The sequence below is a fragment of the Apteryx rowi genome, unplaced genomic scaffold, assembly GCF_003343035.1.
Source record: "Apteryx rowi isolate R43461 unplaced genomic scaffold, aptRow1 scaffold_257, whole genome shotgun sequence".
Classification (NCBI taxonomy): domain Eukaryota; kingdom Metazoa; phylum Chordata; class Aves; order Apterygiformes; family Apterygidae; genus Apteryx; species Apteryx rowi.
In genome coordinates, this window is record NW_020448941.1 from 915,697 (window position 1) to 936,707 (window position 21,011).

A 21,011-nucleotide genomic window follows, 5' to 3' on the forward strand; every position below is an offset into this window, starting at 1 on the left:
TAGTGATGTACAATTACTCAAGAAATCCACAGTTTTACAAACTTTGATATTCAGACTGACTTAACCAACATCATCTTAACATTGCTAGAATTTGTTCAGCACTTCACTATTTTTCAAAAATGTGAAATAGCTGAACCAAATGTCAAGTGGAGTTGCTCTGGTGACTTTTGAAATATGAAAGGATAATATTTCTAATTGGAACGTAAATTATTCTTTCCATTAAATACTTGAACCAAATGAGTTGATTTTGTTACATTTTCCCAAAATAATTGCTTTGAGAATAAAAGCAAGCCCTCTCCTCCATTTAAGCCATAATTAATTAGCTTAAAGAAGTTATGGAGAAACTGAATGCAAGCAGGTTTCAACCTTAAATCATCAGTAATCATGGCTGCAGGTTAGCAATATTAACCAGAAACATAAAATAAGTATCTGTTTTATACATGGAAAGATAATAGGAAGTAGGCAAAAAGAAAGGTTTAGAATGCAGAAGAGAAGTAACTGTAAAGAGCAGTAGCAGAAGACGAAGTGTGTCTCAGGCTGGCAACAGACACTATTTTGTCTTTGCACAACTAAAATGGGAGAAGGTCACTAACTACAGTGGGAGGATCTGGCATTTCTGACCTGTCTAAAGATATGAAAATAAAAGCAGAATGCTTTCAGCAGTTCAAGAATGCACCTGCTCTGCACTGAAACCCTGTTTAGAAAAATAATTATTTCTGCATGGGTGCAGGGATCTAGTAGAAAGGCAAAGAAAACTTTATACTAACCCAATAACTTCCCTGCACTTAGTCAACCCAGGCTGACTGGTCTGTATAAGCAGCATACTTAACAGTGCTTCAGATAGGTAAGGTCCTGCTCTCAGTTAGTAATGAAACGGCAGCCTGATGTTACAGAAAATCACATGTAGTCATCTCTGGCCACTAAGAGGATTGTCATGTCAGATATTTTTTGGTAGGAGGCAAAAAAGATCCCATAAAAATTGTACTCTCAAAATAATTTATCTTGACTTTAGTAAAAAGTTTAATTGAATTCACCAGTTGAGCACTTTAAGAGGATTCTAAACTTAACATTTTTCAGAAGTCACAGTTGACATGACTATTCTGAAGTGTCACTGCAAAACCCATTTACCATAGTTGCCTTTCATATTTGTTTTTAAGAATCTTGACATGTCCTTCCTGATTCCACAAAAATCAATCTTTTTTTTAAACTACTATTTAGCAGTAAATTTTCTCCCCTCAGACTTAGCAAAATGCTCCTATAATCTAAGGGTTAAAAAAAATTTAGGGTTTAGTGGTTAACTTAGGAAACAAGAAGCATTTCTCTTAAATCATTTTTTCCCCTCTTAGTGTAATTCCTCGGGGAGAAAAATGGGCTGATTAACTAACTCTGTATTATGTGGTTATGATGTAAGCATAAGCCAGTTTTTCCCAGTCACCAGAATACTGAATTTTCATAAAATTACCAAAGGAGTTACTTGCTGTGTTCTGTAACCAAGTACGTCTCTTAAATTAAGAATGTGTCTTTTCTTGCATCATATTCCTCAATTTCTGTGATACCTTTCTCTCTTCTAATGTTAAAAATTTAACTATCTAAATGTACTTTATTTCTCCTTCTCACTACTTCTGCAATTTCTTCCACATTTTACAGTTTCCAAATTTTTCCCTTCTATTTCCCTTTTGCTTAATATAAATGAAATGCAGCTGATCAGTGTTACTACAAGTGTCCGTATCAATGTCAACAATAATAAAAAAACAGAAAACCCCACCAACCTTTGAGGAACGACCAATAACAACGTTCATACAAAACACTGATAACTTTTCCCCAAGTAGAGGACAAGGCCTATGTAAAGCTTAAACTCCACCTTGTTTTAATACTTGAATTGTTTGAAAATATTTTTACAGAATTGAACTGTATAATTTTCACCCAGAAAGATATAAAAACCAAAATAAAGCAAGATACTGAAATCAGAGTGAAAAAGCCTCCTTAGTTCTAAGAGCACAGACACAATAAGTTAGGCATGTCTAAGAGCAGAATAATGTTTTAAATGTTACGTATCAACAGCAGTAACCGCTGCAGCAAAAACAGCATCTCAGTCAGTGCAGTGTACAGGAGAAGCGATCATATTTAGAGTATTTTTAAGCCACAGCAAGAGACAATACCTTTCCACATTACCCTTGAACAACTTGATCATTGAGCCAAGTAGGAAATAAACTTTGCCAGGTTTAAACCTGCAGCACAAGGTATACTCCCAACTGTACCAGAAACTATATGTTGGTCAGCGCACTGGGAGGATGAGAAGCGTGCACAGAATTTTATTTCGTTCTGGTCCCCTCCCTTTAGTTCAAGGAGCTTCATTAAGTGCATTTTCTCTACTGCACTACTGTTCCTCATACACACATCAAATCTACAGATATAAGAGTGCACATCTTGCTGTTTCTGAACTGTCACACTAACTAAACCACAATATAAATGCAAATTATATCACTCAAAAAAATTTACATTTCATGAAAAGTCATTTTCATGATGATTAGGGGACTGGAGCATCTCTCTTATGAGGAAAGGCTGAGAGAGCTGGGCCTCTTTAGCCTAGAGAAGAGAAGGCTGAGAGGGGATCTTATCAATGTATACAAATATCTTAAGGGAGGGTGTCAGGAGGATGGAGCCAGACTCTTCAGTGGTGCCCAGCGACAGGACGTGAGGCAACGGGCACAAACTGAAACACAGGCAGTTCCATCTGAATAGGAGGAAAAACCTTCTTCACTGTGAGGGTGACAGAGCACTGGAACAGGTTGCCCAGAGAGGTTGCGGAGTCTCCTTCTCTGGAGATATTCAAAACCCACTCGGATGCGATCCTGTGCAATGTGCTCTAGGTGACCCTGCTTGAGCAGGGGGGTTGGACTAGATGATCTCCAGAAGTCCCTTCCAACCTCAACCATTCTGCAATTCTGTGATTCTAGCAGCAATGAGAGCAGGATACTTGAGACAAGCAGATGCCATTATACCATTATGTTGGCTAAACGAAAAGATGCTGCTTTTTTCTAAAGTAAAAATTTTCTCTCTAATTTATCATTTAAACACAACGGCTAATATACACCAAGAATAAAACATCTCAGAGTCCTTTCCCTTTTACTCTCAGGCAAGTGTTCATGAGTACTACACCTGTTTGTCTTATAAAATCAGGCTGAAGTGTTTAGAGAACATGAAGGTGTTTTTGATCACAGTCAAAATTCTAGGTTAACAGTAGGCAATCCACTCATTATGCACATTCATTAAGCACAAGGTTTGCAATAACTTACTGAAATATACCCCCAAACTATTTGTGTAAACTGCATGTTAAACCATGAAGATTCAAAGATTTGATGGCTTCCATATGTATATAATAAAGGAAAAAAAGCCACACAGCATTAGCAATTATCTAGTTTCACCAGTGCTTCAATGCCCATCTCAGATATATAACTGCTCATGTTTTTCATTCCAGACTGCACATAAAAGGTCTGTTCTACAGATTAAGCGTAAGTTTAAAGACTACAAAAATTAGCACTGCAGGAAGTGCTTATTTTATATTTAGATATGGAATGTAAGTATGCTAGAAACACGTTACAACAGTTAACAGACTGGTTGCATTTTTGAACTGATCCAAGTTACAATTAAATAGTGACTGAGAAGAGGTAACTGGAACAGAATATTTAACTATGGTGTGACAGCGGAGACATGTTAGACTCCACAACACATTCCCACCAAGATAACTACTTAAAAGCTGGTCACACTCCGAGTCTGAACTGGCTGACACTAGAAAAGTTGTTGTTTAGGAATTCTTACCTTTTCATAGATTTTACTGATTTCTTCATTCGAGCTGAACACCAGCTGAACTGACCCACATCCTGAGGCCCAGACAATTTTTTGTACTGCTCTGATAACACAGATATCAGGGATGTATTTTGAAGCCTAGGAACAAAGAAATAAATCAGAGGAACATTAAAATACAGTTGCAAATAATGTTATCATGGAATCTAAACTCTTACAATAATGAACTTCATAAAAAGTATAAAGCTTAACACCAAGAATTTCTCCTTAAATTGGAAAAATAAAAGAGAAACTGCACCTTGAAAAGCACTTGTATTTCACTCATGATTTAATATTTCATTTTATGTTAGAATGTAAGTATGCATGATAATGATTCAGAGTAAGATTTAGTAGAAATCGCCAACTACAGACTAAATTTTGAGAACAGACCATTGGGATGACTGGAACAGATGTTTCACCTGTTTTTATTTTACTTCAATTCTAGAACAACCTTGATTTGGAGAAAAAAAAAACACACCCCAAAACACATCTGGAAGGCAGTTAGCCTATAAAGTAATGTAACATTTAAATACTATAAGGATTGTTTCTGGTTGTTTCTCCTCTTCTCCCATGATATATATCATGCTATCTGATAGCTAGACAAACTAAAGTTTATCGAAGTACCTGATAAATTATAAAGAGAGTTCTTCAAGTTATACAGATTTTAAAACAAATGAGATCATGCACAGACCATGCATCTTATGAATGCAGAATCATTCTTCAGTATTTCAGGCATTGTTTGAGTTAACATCCATTGATTTCTATAATGTACTGCAGGCATTCATTACAGACAAACTCCTACAGAACAGGTGTTTGGAAAACTAAACCAAATTGTGTATGATGCATCACAGCAATTTAAAATATTTTAGGATTTCCTGTTCATTTAGCTATTTCTGCCCTTTGCTTCTAATCCCATATGAACATAGTAACAAGTCCTTAAAATTGTTCTTTAAGGAAGAAAATTAAACCATTTAAGTTAGGGAAAAGGCTTTTGGTTTGAAGATGATTGTATTCTCTTTCTACTTTGGCTATATTAGACAGATTATAAAATCACCCAAGTTTACTAAGTGACAACTGCATATAAAGGTAAGGAAATTTTTAAACACGTAAATTAGGGGATGGCAAGCATATTCACAATAGCTTACATAAGCCAATACCAAAAAGAGTCTGTTTCTTAATTTAGGCTCAGAGAATTCACACTTAAACGAGCTAAATTAAGGAACCATACTGCTCAGAAGTATTATATTCCAAAACTTACTATCTTGCGCTCTTTTTTAAAGTATTTTGAATTTAATTCCACTTTTATTATACAGAAATGTATTATAATAGCCAGACCCATTTATACAGCTAAGTTTAGTATTATTTCTTCAAACATTAAAATAAGCAGGATTCTCTAACTATATGAAAAACAACTGTCAGATATTTGTCCAGAATTTATCAAGTAAGTCTAGAATTTGACTACTTCCCACTTAATGTGCAGCTTAGTATAAAACCCAATTAGAATCTAGCAAAAGTAAGCATCAGCTATAACGTAATGAAACAGCTGTATTTTTCTTCTCCATGTAATATAAATTCAGCAAACACAGAGTCATTGTAACACTCCTTAGTAACCAATAATTTCTAAAATTAAATTCAAATGACAAGATGGTGGGGCAAACATTAGCTTTAGGTGCCAAATATTATGTATTTGTTTGACACTGTCTATAGAAATGCATTATTCCTCTTCGGAAGAATTAAAATCTCAGATTAGAAGATAGAACATATCAAACCGCTTTTCAAGATGCAGCAATTTACAGAATACATTTTTTAAATTAATTACACAATGAATACATTTATTAAAGCTGACCCATAAAAACGTTGGTAGCTTTTAAGTGATACAGGGCTTCAACTGTGTATCTCATAGTGAATTTACAACATCACAAAACATTTATATACTACATCTACCATTATTTATAGTTTGCATCAACTTTTCAACAAGGTATCTGGAGTCTATATTCAAGGTAGCATTATCAAGAAATTAGACAATCTTTAAAAGCAGAAAAAAATGACTCTATATCTGTCCTAGGTAAACAGTTCTCAAAATATTCCAATTTCATTTTTCTAATGCTCAGACTGAATCAACAATGAGACTCTAAGACTCTTAACTAATCCACTAGCCTCATCAGGAGGCCTGAACAATGTGCATCCTTGCTACTGGTATGAACAATGTCTAGAAGAAAAACAACAAAAATAATAATAAAGTATTTCACCTTCATCACAAGCAAAGCAACCTTACACTAGCAGCATCACAAGGAAAATTTGTCACCCCCCCGCAAGAAAGATCAATTTTTTTTTCATCTTCCCTTAGTTTTAAAATCTTCAAGTATCAAAATTTTTACAGAAAGGTGAAAGACCTCTCTCTATCCTGTAGTCTTCTTTGTCTGGTCTACAGAAAACATGTCAGAACTTTTCTGAAAAAAAAGTGAGGTGACAGGAAAAGTCTTTGACAACCAAAACATACATGGGAAAAAAAACAAACAAAAAAACCCTTTTCAATAGCAAACTAGAACAAATACCAAATTTAGATCTACAGCAGTTTTATTACTTACAGAAAATTAAAGACTATACTTTACCAACAATACTGTGTAACCTGTTACAAAGAGATTCAGATTTGTTTGCTTTGATGTGCTTTGCTAAAATATTTTTTCCAAAAGCCCTCCAGAGACACAAAGGCATAACTTAAAAGACTTGTTCATACCTTGATCTCAAAAACCATTTCTTCTGTGGAAAAAAGTTAATTAAATCAGAGCTCAACTGGCCAATTTTACATATACAACAGCCTACAAATGCAGTATCACCACTAATGGAAGACAGATGGCTCCATCTTGCAGCTTAATATACTGTGATTTCTCCAGATCCTCCTCTTCATAAAAGAGGCTGTACTTTTTGACATTAAGATGATAATACTAGACTGCTTTTATTTAGGTATCTCAGAAATGTTCTGGAGATGGCTTGCAGAGATTGTTTTTATATAGTGTTCAATTACAATTTTATTCACTGCTTCCACATCGGAAACAAAGGGATCTTCATTCACCTTGAAAGAAGAAGTTGCAGTAGCTCTGACTTTAGCTTCTGCTGAATTCAGCAGAATTCTCTAATTTATTCACTAACATGACTCATAATTCCAAATCAAAACAGAGCTGCTCATACTATACAGATAAAAGAGTAGCGTATTTGCAAAGCACATTGCCTAACCTTCCCCAAATCCATAATCCAATTTTCCACTTGTGTCATTAAAGCATTTTCAATATATAAAGATGTACTGGTAATGATTTTGGACTTTTGCTTAATCTCCACAGCATTTTAAAATCATACTCAATATTCAAAACTCCCTCCCTTTTTTCCACTTCTCTTCAAGAAGAGAATATTATTCAGAAACCAAAGACACAAGAGTAAGAACAACAAAAAGAAGAAAACATCATGAAAATATTTTCTAAAGAAAAATGTTAACTTGATTTATTTAAATCTACGACACAGTTTCTGAAATACTGATCCAAAGATAATATCCACAATCCATTAAAGAGCTTGTGCAGAAACTTGTCTAGTTCACCTGTGTCTCTTTATGATACTGGACACTGAATTTCACAATTCCATATAGAAACAGCTCACTAAATACTTTTAACAGGCAGTTGACTAATTCAGAGTATGAATGGTATCTCAAATGTTTTACGTCATTTTTGGAGGAAATTCCATTTCTTACATAGCAATAAATTTAAGAAGGGTAAAGAAATAAATGATACTATAAAAAAAGAAAAGGTGATACAGAAGGGAATTCACCAACCTCATCAGATATTTGCTGTGCAAGACGTATTGCTACATTTCTTAGCATGCACTCTGAAGTTGGATTGGGAATGTTCTGTAGGGCATTTTGTAGCACCACTGCCTGGTCATGTGTAGCCTGGTTTATCTGGAAGAAAATATTTTTTAGTAATTATTTTACATGAGAGAAAAAAAAAAAAAGAAGATATGAAAACAAAGTTACTTGAGAAGGGTTTGCTGGGGATAGATATGATCTTGGAAGAAGAACTACCTTTAGAAATCATATACGCCAAGAAGAAAACCTCTCACTCTAAAATAGTTAGATACCATCACATCTGAAGACATTGTACATTACAGTGTAAGATCATAGGGTACGAGTAGATAAGAGAGGCATTTGCCTGAAACTACTTATTGCTGCAGGTTTGTTTAGTTACTTCAAGTTAATAGTTAATTTCAAGTTGGCTGTTTCAAGTTAATAGAATCTTTTGAATTACAACTCCTCCTTACCTTTCTGCTGATGTACGAAAGAAACAGTTTTCTAAGATAACGTCTCCCTCTGAATAGCTACTAGTGGCCAGAAAGAACACGGATGCAGAGTTCATTATATTTAACTACATATCAAGCATTTGAGTTTGAACGGAAAGTTCTTTAATAGTGCTCTAAATTACATTCTCCTGTTCTTACCATCCTTTCACAAAAGGAACAGAATCCAGGACAAGTTTCTATCCTCTCTGTCTTGGTTTGAGTTTGGAGTTCCTTCTCCTGAGGCTGACATAGCTCTGTAAGCCTTGGCAGCTCCACTAAAATGGAGGTTTCCTTCTCTTGAAGGACAAGAAGGTGGTCAGGAGTAGTCAGCATGGATTCACAAAGGGGAAATCATGCTTAACCAATCTGATAGCCTTCTACGAGGGAATGACTGGCTGGGTAGATGAGGGGAGAGCAGTGGATGTTGTCTACCTTGACTTCAGCAAGGCTTTCGACACTGTCTCCCATAACATCCTCAGAGACAAGCTCAGGAAGTGGGGTTAGATGAGTGGACAGTGAGGTGGATTGAGAACTGGCTGAATGGCAGAGCTCAGAGTTGTGATCAGTGGCGCAGAGTCTAGTTGGAGGCCTGTAGCTAGTGGTGTCCCCCAGGGGTCAGGACTGGGTCCAGTCTTGTTCAACTTCTTCATCAATGACCTGGATGAAGGGACAGAGTGCACCCTCAGCAAGTTTGCTGATGACACAAAACTGGGAGGAGTGGCAGATACACCAGAGGGCTGTGCTGCCATTCAGAGAGACCTGGACAGGCTGGAGAGATGGGCAGAGAGAAACCTCATGAAGTTCAACAAAGGCAAGCGCAGGGTCCTGCACCTAGGGAGGAATAACCCCATGCACCAGTACAGGTTGGGGGTTGACCTGCTGGAAAGCACCTCTGCGGAGAAGGACCTGGGAGTGCTGGTGGACACCAAGTTGACCATGAGCCAGCAATGTGCCCTTGTGGCCAAGAAGGCCAACAGTATCCTGGGGTGCATTAGGAAGAGTGTTGCCAGCAGGTCGAGGGAGGTGATCCTCCCCCTCTACTCTGCCCTGGTGAGGCCACATCCGGAGTACTGTGTCCAGTTCTGGGCTCTCCAGTACAAGAGGGATGTGGCACTACTGGAGCAAGTCCAGTGAAGGGCTACAAAGATGATCAGGGGACTGGAGCATCTCTCTTATGAGGAAAGACTGAGAGAGCTGGGCCTGTTTAGCCTGGAGAAGAGAAGACTGAAGGGGGATCTTATTAATGCATTTAAATATCTGAGAAGCAGGTGCAAAAAGGGTGGGGCCAGACTCTTTTCAGTGGTGCCCAGTGACAGGACAAGAGGCAACGGGGAAACCCTTCTTTACTGTGAAGGTGGTTGAACACGGGCACAGCTTGCCCAGAGAGGTTGTGGAGTCTCCATCCTTCAAGATATTTAAAACCAACTAGACATGGTCCTGGGCAACCTGTTCTAGCTGACTCTCCTTGAGCAGGGGGCTGGATGACATGATCTCCAGAGGTCCCTTCCAACCTCAACCATTCTGTGACTGTCATAGATAAACTTGCTTGAAAAGCCTGTGTGCACTGTGATTAGAAATTAGAAGTTGTTGTACAAAAGTTTCTCCATTATCTGGTATAGTTCCATCAAAAAACAAAAAACAAACACAAAAAAACAACCCCCACTCCACTCCTTTCTCAAATGCTCCTCAGAAGACACACCATGAAGTTGTTCTATAACACCTGGCACCGGTCATATCTCTTTGCTTTGTTACAGCTTCTGAAAGGCACTTGATTTAAGGCAGCAAAATTCCAGAACTTCCACTGAAGATTGTTATAGTGCTTACATGGTCGATAAGCTATCAGAAGCGGGATGTAAAAGGATCAAACATAATATAAGGGCTCACCAGGATATATGTAACAGAGAGGTAAATTCAATAACCTTATCAATTTAAGCTTCTATGAAAGCAAAGAAAATACTGGAATATTTCAAAAAGGCCATAGGGATAGGTATCAGACTGATAACTGGAAGACTGCAGAGACAGTCTTGCTTACCTCATTCTCTTAAGAACTGGCCAAGACAGAAAGTTATGCTATGCTGCTTACACTTTAGATGTAATAGAAAACCTTTACAACTCCCACCTCCAACCCAAGAAGGAAGCTCACTGGTGCTGCAGCAGGAGAAAAGATCAAGACCAATGTCCTTTAAAGAGGATGAAGACACCAAGAATAACTATGTTTTCTCTGATAGATCAGATGTTTGCAGCACTATAATGAATRTCAGCAGACATGGACAAATGTTACCACCATCTAAGTGGTCAGCACAAAACAGTTTTAAACAATATTTAAGACACTCAGCTGATGCTGATCTGTGTTCCAAACAGCCTTCTGGATAATCAGAATGAGACAATATGGCAGTAAAGTTTACTCATTTTAATAGGCAAAGAATAGGGTGGCAAACACACTTGCTTAAAGATGTTTCTGTTATATTCTGACAAGAGACAAGAAAAAGTCTTTACCTCTCTATAAAAGTATTCTGTCAAGAGTTTTGATCTCCTTGAAAAAGAATGAGCCTGGTATCTTCTAGCAGATGCAGATAACCAGAACAGATGCTGATTTTTCAGATTTAATGGGATTGTATTTCTCTGCTTCAAAGAATGATCTTGGCAAATATTCCAAGCAAAAGTCCTCTAAAGTGGGCCTCTCCTTCTATGTATTCTTGAGTATAGTTTGACAGATCAAGCAACTGTTTGGGATGGAACTCCACAAAAGCAAAAAGATAGCTGGAATACCAGGAAGCAACTGTCCAAGAAGGGCAGCAGCAAATTTTAAGTTTGGGGCTCTATGTACTAGCCCTAGTATAAGAGAGCAGAAGTAAAACCTTGACCTATAACACATCTGTCCACATGTAGAAGTACTAGCCATATTAAACATGTACAAAATCTACTACTTTGGCTGTGTAATACAGGTGCTCTGTCATTCCACCCTTTCCCTTTTCAACTCAAAGAAACTTAAGAGTAGTGCATCTTTCAACAGTAAACATTTAACTTGGCAGTTTACCTGGCTGTTTTCTGCAAGAATTTTCTACAAGCAATGGATTGAACTAAGAGTCTGGCATGCTTTATTTTTGTGCAGAAAAAGAGGTGACATGATCCAACTGCAATTCTCTGCTTTTTATGATGTAATAGTACCTATGAGATATGGAAACATCCAGAGGAAGCCATACGTCCTTCAAAACACTCAAACCAAAAAAATTTGAGTTCACATTTATGGGATAAATACATGCTGCAAGTTATCTGTACTGACAACCACACAACCCAGTGAAAAGCATGTGTAAACAGCAAACAAAACCTGCTGTATCTAAGCTTACATCATTAAGATTTGCGCTCATACCAGCCTTTTTACAGTCAGAAAGGAACAGAATTTGCTTAAAAAATAAGCTGATCTCTCTCTCTTTTTTTTTTTTTTTTTATATGTGAAACAACCTTATCTGAAAGTACTGTGAGCTGCTGACATGCAACTTGCACAGAGAGACTAAGTCAATTAAGAGCACCATAGTTGTAGGAAGACAGATGCTGCTGCAGACAATATAAAATCATAGGATGTTGCTATCTGCATCAAGGAAGATTTACATTACCGGTGAGATTGGACTTGTGCCTTCCACAACTGGCTGACAGGCTTCTGCCACAGCTCGAACATGGCCATATCCAATTGCCGTTAGCAATAATTTGGCTATTTTTAGAGCATTAAGGTAGGCACCCCTTCGAGTTTCCATATCTGCATTTGGCAGGAAGTTATTTCTAGTCAGCATGCTCAATACAAGAGGCAAACCACCACTTTTTAAGAAGTTGTATTGGAAGTCACTGGCATCTTCTCCCAGAGGTGCACTGGCAGGCATTAACAAGGCATAAACTACCTGTAGAACAAAATACAGCAAGTTAGCTAATAAAAGTGTGCTAGCTTGAATATAGATGATTAAACACAAGACTATGCTGGAATACTTCTATCCTATGCTTTGGTAGCATAGTCCATACAGCCCTCCAATAAACTAGTACTAAGTATTTTGAATTGTTAGTTTCAAAACAGAATTTGATCTTGGGCTTCTACAATGTTACAGAGAGCATTGCCAAAAAAGTTTAGAAACAATAAAAAAATGGAGTTAAAGATTTTTTTTTAATTTTTTTTAAGAAAAGGCGAAGTATCACAAACCTCGGTTAGATACAGCACTTGTGAGGCAGAAGGACCAAAGAAGAGAGAGTCTAGAGACGGACTAAGGCTGCTTTCACCAAGTTTTGCATGATCTAAACAAATAGCTCTTAGTTTCTCAACCGTAGTGTTATCTGCAATAAAAACATAACTTTTAAACATTTTGTAACATAGCTACTCCAGAAMAAGCCAGTGGTATTTACAGTTATCAACATGAAAAATTTAACTGTGTCAAAAAAGTTACAGAAAATAACCAATACACAATTACAGACTATGAAGTGTTTTGCAGTGTTGCTTACTGTCAGTACCAAGACTGTTAAAGTAATGCCATAAAACCACTTCAAAATACAATATTTTCTTCATTTTTACTGCGCTGAACTACACTAGGGCACCGAACCCCAGAACAAACAGCAAACTATGTAACTTTATAAGACAGACAAGACATAATTATTTGGGAAATACATTTACAACTCTAATTAGGATAATACAGACATGAATTACAGCACCGATAAACTAGCAGAAAGCAGAAAATATTTCCCTATCTTCACTTTTACAGAACTGGCGAGATATAACCATCAAGATAAAGCAGGTTGAAATTAAGTATTTACCTGGTGGCATGAGCTTCATAAGGACACGTGCTCCATCTCTAAGAGGTGGCATATTTAGGCTACTGCCCAAGTCCGCAACTTGCCAAAGAAAAGAGATGTATCTAGGATGCAGTGACATGATCTTAAAACAAACAAACAAACAAAGCATAAAAAACAACAGTTAAAGATGAAATACAGGGGGAAAAATATTTTTTAAACTGTTCATTTCAATCAGAGTATATGCTTACCACCCCAGGCAAACAGCTTTCAACCTCTGGGTTTGGACCATCGCTGTAGTGATTGCCATGGTTACCCGGAGAACCAGTTGAAGAGTCAGAAGAACTATCGGGACTTGAGGGCATATTAGAATTTATCTGTGTAAGCTTAGCTGTAATTAGCTGAAAAACACAATCACAGTTGATCAATACTATGCAAAAATGAGGATTCCTTACTAAATAAGCAACTGATACAGTACTAATGTAATATTACAAGAAGAGGGAGGAATGGAACTATTTCACAAGAATAAGTGATCCTATGCATGGTGTTTTTAAAGCATTTACAAAAGTGAAGCAATATCTGAATCAGCATAATTAACTGACTTGCAACACTTACCGTTTTATCTTTGAGATTCAGTTGCCCAATTAATTTTCTATCATCTGCAGGATCCACCAACTCGCCTCCAATAAACAGTTCTACTTTCGTGTGCGCACTGTTGGCTTTAATACGATTAAGAATACAACGTCGTACTTGCCCAATTGTGTCATTTGTATGAGACCAAATATCTAGATCTTCCACCTGGCGGCCTTGGTTTGGAAAACGAACTACCAGCGTGATGTGTTTACCACGGAAAGCTCTGAAAATAAACAATTAAGATAAAGTTCTTTTTGCCCTCATGAAATACTTTAAATGAAACTAATTATTTTTCCTGTTATGTTTTGAACTGAAGATATTTCAACACCAAACCTTTATGTATGGTGGTACACGCCAGCATGCCATTATTTTGCGAAGGCACCAGGAACTGCAAACTTAACATATACAGAAGCATTCAAGAAACCACACTGTGCACACCAAACACACATAAAAATACGGTCAACTTTATCATTAGGTTATGAACACTGATGGAATTGTAAAAAGTTTTTTTATAAACTTTTAGATCCTTTCTCCTGCTTGTAATTTCCTGATCAAAATGCAATGAAGCCCATTAGACCGGCAACTATGTTTTGCTCTTTTTGTGAAACAACTGTTTCAAACACAGAAACACCAGGAAAAAGTCATCAGGTCACCAAGTCTGAATGCCTTCTGTCAAAAGCTAGTAAAGTTTAACATTAGAACTCCACATCTAAAAATCAAAATGCTTTTGAAGATTAAAATAGGGATCAAAACAGAAGAAACATTTTCATACTACCAGTGACCCCACTTGTACAATGGCAGGGAACTCGCTAGGAAAGATGTGCCCAGATAACCTCAACAAACTGATCCCAGACTACAAAGGAAGGCAAAAATTCCTCATAACAGCTCCCTGCTAACAAGACCTGTGAAAAAGTCTAAAACAATAAACAGCCCATATAAACAAGATGCACCACCAATGAACACATCACATCATAAAGAAACAGCAGTCTTCAGTTTGCTTGACAAAAAGGGTACTTAAAAATAAGAAAGTGGACAAAAATTCCATACCATTAAAAAAAAAAAATGTTAACTACATTATAATCCCATAGCCATCTCAACATATTCCTTATGCATTTTTGGGAATTTCTTCCTACATACAGCAACTACTAACACTGGAACATTTAAACAGTCTTCTCTTCTGCTTCTCTCTCCATGAAAATAAAATACTTCACTTGTGAAAATCATCTACACAATACTAGATTTAAAGGTTTTTCTTTTCTCTGATGCAAAGACTGAGTTAAAGGAGTAACAGAAAGGATTTAAGATAAGTTTTTACTCAAGGACAAACGCACGAGGAGGGAAGGAATACAGAAAATAAATATACTTCAACATGCCTTCTCTTCCCCTTTTTATGGGGGATGGGAACTGTGGTTAAACTTATGCCAAAACCAGAATATTGAGCTTAAAGATAATTCTAAATTTAAGCTTGCAAAGAGCGAGCAACATCTCTGTAAACAATTCTGAAAGAGTAAAATATACATTTGTAACATGTTTTTGTATGACAGAACTATGGAAAAAAAGAACAAAAAAGGTTTGCCCATGCTAATTGTATAAGTGATTTAAAGAATGGTATTGTTTTTAAACAGTTATCTGAAAAAAGGAAATACATCCAAAACAATCTAGCCACAAGATACACTGTGTCAGTTATAGAACAAAACACTAGATACACAAGTTTATTCTCAGGTCTGCCACCCCTTTCCTACATAGCTGAATGCCTGTATTTGCTTGGATGCTTCAAAAAATTTTTGGAAAAAAATCATGTTTTTGACAGACCTTCACTCTGCCCATGGCTTGCATTTATTTGAAGTTCTTTTTGAAAAAGAAGTTACTTTTTTACTGAAGTTTGTTAGATTCAATTCAGATTACTTCAGATCAGACTTCAGCTGCAGAGGAAATGGAATGCTGAGGCTCTATAAATGAGTGCCATGAATAGAATCCCTTTATAATGTAAAATTGCCAAGATATTAGTGATATTTCAGTTAACAGAAATCACAGTAGTGCATTTTCACACATACCTTGACATAGGTAGAATAGTTCTCTCTTCATGGTAATCGCTGTCACATTCATTTATATACTCTCTTAAAACAGTCAACACTCTCACCATTCGTATCGCTTCTTGTCTTGCGCAATTAATACTGTCTTTATCTCCATCCAACACACACAGTGTATCATAGGAGGCTTTTAGACGATCGAAACAGGACTGAATGAAGTCTTCATGAATCACTACCTAAATATGTTAAAAAATTGGGGCAATTAAAAGAAATACTAAAAATGACCTTTCAGCTGGATAATAAATTGGTGCAAGTGAAAAAAACAGATAAGTTATTCTTTAAAGCTGTTTTACTTCACATTAAAACACCCATTGATAGCTAGATTTAATTTAGTATGCGCCTCAAAAGTTTTGCACAAGTCATCAGTAGCTGTACAGTGCAAACTCGTTATTAAACAGAAAAAGTGGAAGTTTGCACTGAGAAAAGCAAATTGCACCTTTTCTTATTCAGTTCTTCAAACTCCATTAAAGGATCTCTAATTGGCAATCTAGTAAAGGCTGGTTTTCTTAAGACTAGGAGTGATCACAGGACATTTGCAGACCACCAAAACAAATCTTTTATCTCATAACCCAATTCCAGATATCCTTTTTTCCTGTGGGAATTCAGAAATAGACTTTGGGCAAGATACCACATAGTGGCAGTTGCAACAAATCTCATCTTTCCTTCCAATTTCTAACATCTCCTTGCTCCTGACCTAGACTGACATACACCTACCGTATCACAGAAAGAGTCTGTAATGACTCCAGGTGCAAGAAAACACTTCTACTGCAGAATACATTAACAGTTGTAGCTGTGGTAGTAATCCCAATCCAGTAGCCACTTTTCTTAGAGGCAGATCAGGAGCTGGGAATGAGTACCCAGCACAGTGAAGCAAAATACTTGTGTGCATGTTCAGTAAATCTAACATTTCCTGGTAGTGTCCAATCTAACTGTTTCCAAATGGACAGATCTATCCACACTTGGTAAGTCCAGACGTGTAGCAAGGAAGAGGCATACAGCCCATCTGCCACTACAGTAAGACATAGCTTGCATGGCTGTAAATGTATCACCTAGAGCAGTTGTGCTGTATCTAGTAGACTGGTAGCTCTGAAGACTCTTAAAAGTCTTTTGGGGGACACAGCTAAGAAAATGGAGTTTTAAGAATTACAACTGGCAAGCTACCAATTGGAGATTGTCTGGAGGACAACACCCTTCCCTCCCTTTCCAAGATCTGAAACATAAAAAGCGTTCCACTATTTAAACAGCCTTTTTTGCAGTTCCCTCCTGCAGCAAGCTACTAAGATACTTGTAACACTGCCTGACACTGACAAGGGAGATTTCTGAAATCCTGAAAGTTTATTTCCTTTGAGCTTTTCAGAAACTTATCTCTTCTTTCTGTCCACTGAAATGCATCTCCAGGCAAAAATTAACATAAGAAGAAAATATCTGATTTGCTAGAGCTCAGCTTGAAAATTACACAAGAACTCTGTGATCCTTTGTAAGGGATATGACATGAACAAAAAAGATCAGGCTAGCTCATGACAACACTCAACAGGCCCAGCCAATAAACCTACTGGTATAAATACGTACCACACCTGGAAATTCAGAGGGCTAACTTGAGTCTATGGCATGAGCTGTTCCGTAAGTAGAAAGAGCAAATACAACAGGCAAGTTTAATAAAAAAAAATTTAACAAAGCTCAGTCCCTAAATATCCCAACAGATTCTTAATTCTGCACTCTATTAGAACCTGGTGGTTGGACTCAGGAGTGCACTCTCCAAAACAGGAAAACTATTCTCTATTTTCACAGCTTTCAACTATAAAAATATCACTGAATTCAATTTTACCATTGTTTTCCCATTTTTTTACATTGATTTCATATTATTTATTTTTACCTGATTAACTTGTAACCTTGGGCCAAGATTAGTATAGATCTCTTTAAGAAGATCTATTGCTCTGTTTGCAATGTCGTCATTTCCCTGAATCACAACCTAGTATAATAAAAAAATAAGTGTTAGGACATCTTAAAACTTTCTGGAATAAAGTTTGAAAACAAAATGACTACACATAAGCATCTTCACACAGGGGTAAGTCTAATTCATTAATGAGGTAAAAGTGACTAAAGTGCTTAGTTAATAAATACAACCAATACAAGTTACACTGAAAGTGATTGTACAGTATGAGTCAAGATGAATAAGCTATTTTAAAGGAGTTCATCAGGGTTAGCAAAAAAAGCCTAAACTTTACAAATATAATGGAAGTAGTGGTTTTACATTTATCTCCACATTACATTTCCATTTTCAGTAGTTTCAGAGAATAAGACTTGCTAAAATACTATCATTCAAGTCTGTGGCTTCAAGTGGTATTTATTTGGCTGTATTTAAATACTATTCTCTAGTGATCTAGACATACCAAATTTACATTCTATGTTAATATTAGTTTAGAATTTCTGGGCAATTAACCTAGGAGACTAAGAACTGCATTATAAAACTAGTGTTTTTTCAGATGCTTAAGTAATCTACATTACTGAAGATTTAAAAACAGAGTTTTAAAGCATTTTAGATGAGGGGGGCAGAAGCAGGAAAAAGTACTGCTTCCAACCTGATAATCTGAATTTTCATTACTAGCCACCAGGTCTGAATGGATACTGAAAGCAGCCCTATGGAATGCCCCTGCAGGATACTGGGCTGGAGCTTCAGAAGTTCTGTCATCCTGCCAAGCAGCAGGGCAGAGCCAACTAAGTTACTTCCCACAACTAACACATTGGCATTGTGTGGGCACTCTGTACACCACCACTGTGTGAAAACTTATTTGTATAAAACTCCAGTGTATTTTGGTTTTAGCTATCAAAACTGTGACCGTGATTAAACTACCTAACCCTTCAACAGGCCACAACCAAAATTACAAGAGACTGCTGCTTTATATATGGCACACGTTTTACAAAATGCCGGCACCATTATCATGCCACAGTGCAGCTACTTTGTGTTCTATTGCAGTTCTTGAAAACTGGAAAGAACTTGAAAAAATTAAGCATCAAATCAGATTGATGTTTTTCACTACTATGTTTGGAAAGAAACAAAGCTTTGACCAAAAAGCTACAATATTTTTATTGAACAGATACAACCATGTTCAGAAAAGAGTGCAGATACAAGACAAAGATTCAGACCAGTGATGACTTGGTCTAAATAGGAATCACTTCAGTTCGTTTCCCGTACTTGAATGAATACCATGAACAAGCTTATAAAATGCTCAAAATAAAGTTTAGTTCTAACTAGAGAGTAAGTGCCTCTCAACTTTTCCCAGAGTTGAGCAACTATTAAGCAGAAGCCTGGCTGGGGGGGGGGGACTGTTTAGGCAAAGTGAGCAACTAAATCATACGTTTCAGTGTCCTACTGACAACGACAACTGGAGTGATCCTTTCTTAAACAGGATAGGCAAATTTTTCATCTCATGTGCATACACAGATACTAATAAACCTGATGTTTTCAAGTAACTTTCTCTCCTTGCTAAACTCAAGTTCAGGATTAGTCTACAAAGTTACCAACTTCCGTGTCTTCCCAGTAAAGATGTAAGTCAACGCCTCTACGTTTAGCTTGAAAAAGTAGATTGTTGTAATTTCAGTCTACAATTAACAACTTACACATTGTTAAAAATATAAAAGCTTGAGAGACACTTAGCAGTCAACTCTTCAGATGTTTCCTCAAATTAACTTACCCTCCAAAGGTAGTCTAATCCTATTAATTCCAGATCATCCATCATATAGGCTCGTCTCTTTGCTACTAGTTTCCCTTCTCGACAGTTCACAGCTTTGAAGAAACGTTCAAAACATTTCATTCCATTTTCTGTTAATAGGGAAGGATCCAGCTGAAGCACATTATTTTCAAAGAAGTCCTTATTAATGTCAGGGTCTAAGTCTGGTTCATCCCCCATTAGTTTGGAATACCATTTAAAACAGGCTTCGCGATCACAAAGATAAACTGCATTTTCAGCTAAACACTTCCATATTTGCTTCGCCTGAGGGGCACAGAGCCACAGCTGACCATCCTTCAATAAAAATCTTGAGCAAAAAAAAAGACAATTAACAATACTGTCTAATTGACATCTAGAGTCATAATTCAGTAAAAAGTACAGGAAAAAAATGTGAATATGCATTTTACACATGTATATATCATGAGTATGACCCTGAAAACTTTATTCACATCATCAGTCCACTCATGCGAGCAGTCCTGTGATTTCTTAGTAAAAGTTTGCAGAATCAAAACTTTAGTTACCAAACAAGAAAGGAATTAAGTTAGGCAAAAAGCGTTTCTTACAAAAATACTGAACATGATTTACATATTATATACAAATACAAATCTCTTAAGGTAAACTATTTCGTTTAAAAGTCATGTCACAACATATGAGATAAAATTATTTCTGCCCTCTTTCGCAATTATTAGCAGCACTCATTTTGCTGGATTATTTGAAATGCCTTTCTGATGATTCAGAATGGCAACATCACACACACACACACACACACAAAAGAAAAAAAAAAAGAGACCAATTCATTGGAACACAGCCTGAAACAGAACTCAAGGAACTGGAAACTTTTCCTTTTATTTGAGTTTCAGCTTTACATTAAGCTATTATTAAAGAACTATTAAAAGTCTTATATTATGAGGGATAGCACTAAGAACATTTCAGGAAAAACATGAGATAATCAAGGTTCTTCAGAAGTCATTTTTTCTGATTCAAAATCTTTTTTCACGTGAAAGAAATGAGGGACTAGGGCACAGCACTGCTTTTCAGGAATTGCTACCTACATATTCTATGTTTGAAGTGTCACAGGACATCATTAATTCCTTGATATTAATAACTGATAAACTTAAATTTCAAGAATGTCACGTTTGTTAAAATGCAGGAGTGATAAGTCTGCTAGCCATAGGCTGTTGCATAAATTGATAAAATAGCTGTTTAACATGTCAGATTAATTCAGAAACACTCTTAGTAAAGTTATAAAAAGTAAAAAAGCCCCATCCTTACAAAGTTATTAAAATACTTTAGAACTTGAGAGTTCTTGTATTTTTAAATTGTCTAAAAAAGTAGTAGAAGAAGTAAGAAAAAGCTGTGAGATACAGCCTGAAAAGCATCAACATAATTGCAGCTCTGTGATGAGCAGAGATCCTTGGCTTTCTTATTTCACTCGATCAGCATCTGGTCAAAAGTCTAATAATTTTTCATTTATTCTAACCTCTTCCTAAGGTTCACCTGCTGACAACCCAATAGGAGCGTTTGTTGCAATTATGTGTCAATTTATGATCATAGATTCAGATTTGATGTAGTAAAACAAATGACCACACATGGGCATATCCTTACTTGAAATACATATTAATGTAAC

General features: G+C 36.6%; 1 protein-coding gene across 2 annotated transcripts in view; it reads right to left on the minus strand.

The window, feature by feature from the left end:
• Positions 1-21,011, minus strand: part of USP9X (ubiquitin specific peptidase 9 X-linked) — an 84,393-nt gene that overhangs the window by 33,283 nt on the left and 30,099 nt on the right. For both annotated transcript variants that reach the window (XM_026067270.1, XM_026067271.1), the window contains exons 15-24: positions 19,349-19,691; positions 17,530-17,625; positions 15,621-15,832; positions 13,549-13,789; positions 13,185-13,334; positions 12,958-13,078; positions 12,353-12,483; positions 11,781-12,059; positions 7,664-7,789; positions 3,820-3,945 (exon numbers count right to left, since the gene is read on the minus strand). In XM_026067270.1, the coding sequence (XP_025923055.1) occupies positions 3,820-3,945; positions 7,664-7,789; positions 11,781-12,059; positions 12,353-12,483; positions 12,958-13,078; positions 13,185-13,334; positions 13,549-13,789; positions 15,621-15,832; positions 17,530-17,625; positions 19,349-19,691 (1,825 nt within the window). The remainder of the gene's footprint in view (positions 1-3,819; positions 3,946-7,663; positions 7,790-11,780; positions 12,060-12,352; positions 12,484-12,957; positions 13,079-13,184; positions 13,335-13,548; positions 13,790-15,620; positions 15,833-17,529; positions 17,626-19,348; positions 19,692-21,011) is intronic.